The 6379-nt window shown below is 34.1% G+C and overlaps 1 protein-coding gene across 1 annotated transcript in view; it reads left to right on the top strand.

The window, feature by feature from the left end:
- The first annotated feature begins 2036 nt into the window (after nucleotides 1-2036).
- LOC126263103 (uncharacterized) overlaps nucleotides 2037-6379 on the top strand; it is a 52443-nt gene continuing 48100 nt past the window's right edge. Inside the window, exon 1 of the mRNA XM_049960110.1 lies at nucleotides 2037-2151. Within this exon, the coding sequence (XP_049816067.1) occupies nucleotides 2049-2151 (103 nt within the window). The 5' untranslated portion in view covers nucleotides 2037-2048. The remainder of the gene's footprint in view (nucleotides 2152-6379) is intronic.

Here is a 6379-nt window from a genome sequence, read left to right as displayed (position 1 = left end):
CTGTTTGCTGCTTGAAAAAATACCAAAAGAGGCAACACAAAGTCATTTTTCTTCATGACAATGCTCCTTCACATACGGCAAAACCAGTTCACGACATGTTGGAAGCATTCGGCTTAGTCATCAGACTTGGCTCCTCCTGGTTTGTTTGCATCGATAGGTCACACACTTGCTGAGTAGTGCTTTACTTTGTACAAAGATGGGAAAAAATGGTTCAATGAATGGTTCGCAGCAAAAGGGAAAAATCTTTTCTCGGTTGGTGTTCTCAAATTTCTGAAGGATGGGAAAAATTAATAACAGATGATGGAGCATACTTTGAATACAGCATTAGTTATCATTTTTGTAATTAAACTTTTTTTTTTTTTTTTTTTTTTTTTTTTTTTTTTTTTGTCAAATTTTATGTTGGTTTGCATACGTATTTAATGATAGGGCGCAAAGTTATTTTAGCTTACGTGGAACACCAACCAAGGGGAAAATTTGCTCGAGTTTCAGTAGGCTATAAATCTTGTAATATAGGTTTATTCTAAGTGACTGTGTTTGCAATGTGAGATAGTTTAAAAGTGCTCTGTGACATTATAACTAAAGATGTAGTGTTAAGGACAAATAGGATGTCCAAAATGTGTAAGTTTACATACTGGCCAATTTTTCTCTGGTAAATGGTGTGACAAGCAACTCCAGTCATAACTTGAACAATGAAAGATTGTGTAAACTAGAAACATAACGTCTGTACTTGGATGTAAAGGCTGTCCAAAATTTCTATTCACTCTTTGATGCAATAACTGAATAATGCATCTTTGTCCTTGATGAAAAGTTTCAAAAACAGAAATAATTGCACATATATAGGTTATGGTATACTGAAAACTTTCAAGCAATACTTCAAATGGACGGAATAATTACATTTACAGATGACACTTAACACCTGCACACCTTATTACCACATGTCTATGAATGACCAAATGGTGATGTTACATAAAGGTAATAAACTAGTAGCCATAAAGTTACTTGAAGAAACAGCAGTTTTCTTAATGGATTACTACAGTTACAGCGTGCCAAAGTTGCAAAATTAAATTTGAACACAATTTGAATCTTGGTCACAGGCAGCATCAACCTAGAGAAAAATACGCTCTTTAGCATAAAAGTTGTATTTTTTCGTTTTCTTTTAAATTTGAACTATATAACTGTGCAGTATAGTACTTCATAATATGAAAGAAACAGAAAAAGGCTCTTAAGCATAGACTTACGTTTGTCGTTATTTTTTTAATAAAAGAAAAAATGTACGGGTAATTTTTGTTCACACTTGCCTGTTCTAGGGTTAATGACGTACATCACCTAACTTATACACGAATTATTACACGTTTAAGCTGTGCGAAAATTGGACCTAGAGTACTGGTTTGGAGGACAAATATTTATACAGTTTTCGCATACCTTACATGATGCTAATACGCTGTTTTTATGCAAGTAACTTTACAAATTCCACACATTTTCTTACAGCTTGCCAACTACAAACTAAACGGTCTCTATTTTCTGTTTCATGTCCATTTCACTTCGAAAATTGCGTTATTTAGCTTGATAATTAGGAATTTTGATTATGTAATCTTGTATCCCGTTCTTTTCGACGTATTCACATTCATTTTCTTTATACGGAACAGAAGTTGTATTGTATTGTATTTTTATTGATCGAGGCAATCATAGTATTGTACAGCTGTACATATGATATTGGATAGGTCAAGAGAGCTATTTACAAGTAATTTTTACAAATTGATTTTTACATTATTTTGTAGCAAGGTAATTATCTATCTTTAACAAAACAGTTAAAACAAATCATAGAATTGTAAGGTTGTACATACGATATTGGACAGGTCAAGGGAACATATTTGCAGGTAATATTTAATAAATTGATTTTACATTATTTTGCAATGAGGAAGTTAGCTATCTTTAACAAAACAGTAGGGGAAGGTGGGGGAATTACACGCAGGCTGATTTACGCAGTTTGAATGGCGCAAGCAGTTCCCAGTTGGCGCTACACCCTGCCGGCGGGAGTAACAACTACTATGCGGCTTATGCCAGCCATTTTCCAGTGGCATTGTTGGAGTAGTGAAGTATTGTTTATTTTCGGCGTGTCTCATGTAATTTTGGTCAGCTGTATTTTGCAAGGTAAGTGCTACTACAAGTTGCTTTAATGTAATTCTTGCGTATCAACTACTAACCCTAGATGAAACCTTTAATTGAATTGTAGATTTGTCCCGCTATTTGAATTAGGTGCCGAGTTATGCTTAGGTTAGTCATCGAACTTACAGTGGGGTAATGCCACGCAGCTGTTCAAGTGCGTGGTATTCCCCCCTTGCAGGTTATATTTTAAATACTAACGACATTTTTTTAAATCTCAGATGGGTAGATATTATAAAAGAAAAGCCCAGAAAGCAAAATGGACGCAAGAGGAACTTTGTAAGGCTCTTGATGCCATCAAATCTGGAAGAAAAATAAGAGAAGTATCAAGATCTTTCGGGATTGATGAAGCTACTCTGCGAATGAGAATGAACGTTAAAAATACCGAGGGTCCAAAACTTGGAAGAAACCCAACATTTTCGACAGAACAGGAAAATGAGATTAGGGATCATGTTATTACAATGGCATTACATGCATCCAGCTGCGAAAGATTGCATTTGAGTGTGCAGAGGCTAACAACATTGCAAACAATTTTGATAAGTCATCTAGGTTAGCTGCAAAAGATTGGCTAGCTCTGTTTTTAAAAAGAAACCCATGTATTAGCATGAGAAAACCTGAAGTAACTAGCGTTAACAGAATACAGGCATTTAATGAAGAAGAGGTTAATGCACATTTTAAAAACTTAGAACATGTCTTTGATAAATACAAATTTAAAGAGGGGCGAGTGTTCAACGTCGATGAAACGGGCATAAATACAAAAGCCCAAGAGAATTTCGGCTCCTAAAGGTGTTAAACAAATAGATGGGGCCACGTCTTGGGAAAGGGGTAAAAACGTAGCGATTTCAGAAGATGTCTGTTTAGTTTGTAGAGAGTTTGGGAAGGATGGAGAACTATGGTACCAATGTATTTCTTGTAGCAGATGGAGTCATGAAGAATGTAGTGGCTGGAACAGTCCAAAAGGTTACAAGTGCGATCTTTGCTGTATGGTATGAAAAAATGAACTCTTTTCACATAAAAAAATGTAAAAAACGAAAATTATAAGAGATGTTTCTAGAATTACATTATTTCGTTCTTAAATATACTGTTTACTATTTGTAGTAGCTAATAAATAAAAATAGCAAGTATTGTACATTTTTATGGTTTGTTTGTTTTACGTGTTATTACCCAGTACTTTGCATGTCATTACCCTCAGGGGTGGGGAATACCACATACATGTACTTTTTTTTATTTTAATGTTCAAAAATTAAGTTACTATTTATAACTATTTATAGACGGTTGGAATATGTGGAGAAATGTCCATTGTATGGTATGTACTTATTTTCGTAGGTTTTAATGACGTAAAGAATGGTTGACATCGATTTTTCTTAGGTGCGTGTATTTCCCCCACTCTCCCCTAAATACAAATGTTGTATGGTAAAATACAAACAGCCAATACAAATGTAGTAGTAAAGTAGTCCGGTGTATTTCATAAACATGCACAGTATATAATAATCCAGTGTATTTCATAGACATGCACAGTATATAATTTTCAGACTAATTGAACATTTATCATATTGTTTACATTTTTAACCCCTTTCAAAAAAATGATCAACTGCATAAAAGTAATGGTCCAAGAGATATTTTTTTAACTTATGTGTGAAGGCTCTTGGGTTCTTTGTTGCTTTGATTTCATTGGGTAAATTATTATACATTTGTATCCCAACATTTAAAACACTTTTTTGGTAGCAGGTAGTTCTGGACTGAATCATATGTAGGTCAGATTGCTGCCTTGTTGCATAGTTGTGAATATCTCCATTGAATTTTAATGTGCAGTCATTGTTTAACAGGTATGACTTGACAAATGAGACGATATTATAAATGTAAGCAGAGGGCAGTGTCATAATGCCATTTGTTTTGAAATGTTGTCTGCATGATTCGTTATGTCTTAGATTACATATTATGCATATTGCCTTTTTTGCATTTTGAAAATATGTCTACCTCCAGGGGAGTTCCCCCAAAATATGATTCCATACTGTAATGTAGAATGGAAGTAGCATAATATACATGTATGAGAACAGATCTTGTGACTGATTTTTTGAGTATCCTTAAAATGTAACACACACTTGAGAGCTTTCTTGAGATATAATTTGTGTGAGTCTCCCATTTAAGATTTTCTTCAAGCCATTTGCCAAGAAACTTGACAGAGTCCACACACATAAGCTCTTGGTTATTTAGAATCACATCAGGCATTTCTTGTTTTTAGGATGAGAGTCTGAAGTTAATGTACGTTGTTTTCTGTATGTTTATAATCAGTTTGATCTCATTGAACCATTTGCTGAGTGACGATATAAGTGGTTTAATTTTTGGTTGTGGTCCTCTGTGTCAGTTCCCATTATTAGTATACTTGTGTCATCGGCAAATAGTGTGGTATGTCCTGTAGCAAGCTTCGTGCTTATATCATCAATGTATAGCTTAAACAGTATGGGTCCCAGGATTGAGCCTTGTGGCACACCATATCTAATAGGCATTGTGTCAGAGGAGTGGACAGTAGATTGATGGGTGATTGTATTCTTTTTTTTCAAAATTAATTTCAACTTTTTGAAATCTGTTTGACAGGTAAGATTCTAACCATTTGTTTGGAATTCCTCTTATACCTTTCTTTGCTAACTTCTTAAGGAGTATGGTATGGTCAATTACATCAAAGGCTTTGGATAAATCTAAAAAGATACCAGTAGTGATTTCCTTACTATCCAGTGCTTTTAAGGTTTTGTTGAGATACTTATAAATAGCTGTGGTAGTTGTCTTTTGCTTTCTAAAACCATGCTGGTGTTTTGTCAATAAGGATAGTTTATTAGTAAAGTCTTCCAATCTGGTGTAAAATAATTTTTCAAATATTTTTGAGAATGAGCTGAGTTGTGCTATGGGCCTGTAATTGGCTACATCATTTTTAGAGCCCTTTTTGTGAAGTGGGATAATTTTAGAAGTCTTTAGTAGGTCAGGGAAAACTCCATTTGTAAAGGTTGCATTTATTATGTGGGTTAGGGGTTCTACAATGGATTCTCCACATTTCTTTACAATTAAATCAGGAATGTTGTCACTACCACTGGAGTACTTATTCTTTAGTCCTTTTATAGCTGTAAGTACTTCAGTGTTGGAGACTTTGTGAAGAAACATTGATGCCTGTACTGGTATGGTTTCTATTAGTGTTTGATGTTGAGTATTTGGTCTGTGGCAGCTGTTCTTTATCAGGTTTTCTGCTATTTTGCTAAAATAGTCATTAAAACCATTTACTATTTTTTGGGGATCTGATGTGACTTCATCATTTAGGTTTAGTTTTAATGTTTCGTTTATAACATGCTGCGTATTATTTGTTTCATTTTTTACAACTTTCCACAAGCCTTTCATTTTATTGTTAGATTCCTTTATAAATTTATCATTGTATAATTTTTTTGCTTGTTGGATAACTTTCATGTAGATTGCAAAATACGTCTTACAATATGACCCAAACTGATAATCGACGTCATGGTGTTTCATGTGATTTTTTAAGTCAAGCTTTTTTTGGCTGGAAATCTTTATCCCTTTTGTTATCCATGAGTTTGTGTGTTTGTTTCCGATTTTCCTGGATTTCAGTGGAAATGCAGGATTGAAGTGGTGGAGAAATGTTTCATGGAAGGAATTGAATATGTAGTTTACATCATTTTCTTTATAGACCTCTGCCCAGTTTTGAGCCCTTAACAGATAGTTAAAAAGCCTTATATTATCATCATTAAATTGCCTTTGCATTTTAGTTATTGTGGGATATTGTCCTATGTAATTTAAATTCGCTGTTAGTATTTGGGCTTCATGGTCATTGTAACCTGTGCTCATGACTTCGATTGAGTGGTGTAGTTCGTCTGCATTTATGAAAATCTGTTCTAGAGCTGTTTTTGAATTTTTTGTGATCCTGGTTTCTGTGTTTACAGTTGGGGATAGGTTGAATGAATTTGTAATATTCAACAGTTCATCTTTGTTTTTTCCAGGTATGAGGAAGTCAATATTAAAGTCTCCACTTATTAATAGATTTTTGTTTAGTGAGTGAATTTTTGTGAGTAGTGCTTCGAGGGAGTGTTTAAACGTTTGGATGTTCCCATCAGGGGCTCTATATACATTCAGTATCAATATGTTATAGTCTGTTAAGATAATTAAGGAGAATTCAAAGTCTGTTTCTATTTGCATATTGTTGTACTTTGTGAGGCTT

This window comes from Schistocerca nitens, chromosome 6 (assembly GCF_023898315.1).
Source record: "Schistocerca nitens isolate TAMUIC-IGC-003100 chromosome 6, iqSchNite1.1, whole genome shotgun sequence".
NCBI classification, from domain to species: Eukaryota; Metazoa; Arthropoda; class Insecta; order Orthoptera; family Acrididae; genus Schistocerca; species Schistocerca nitens.
Note: the sequence above shows the minus strand (reverse complement) of the source record. Positions and strands in the feature narration are given on the sequence as shown.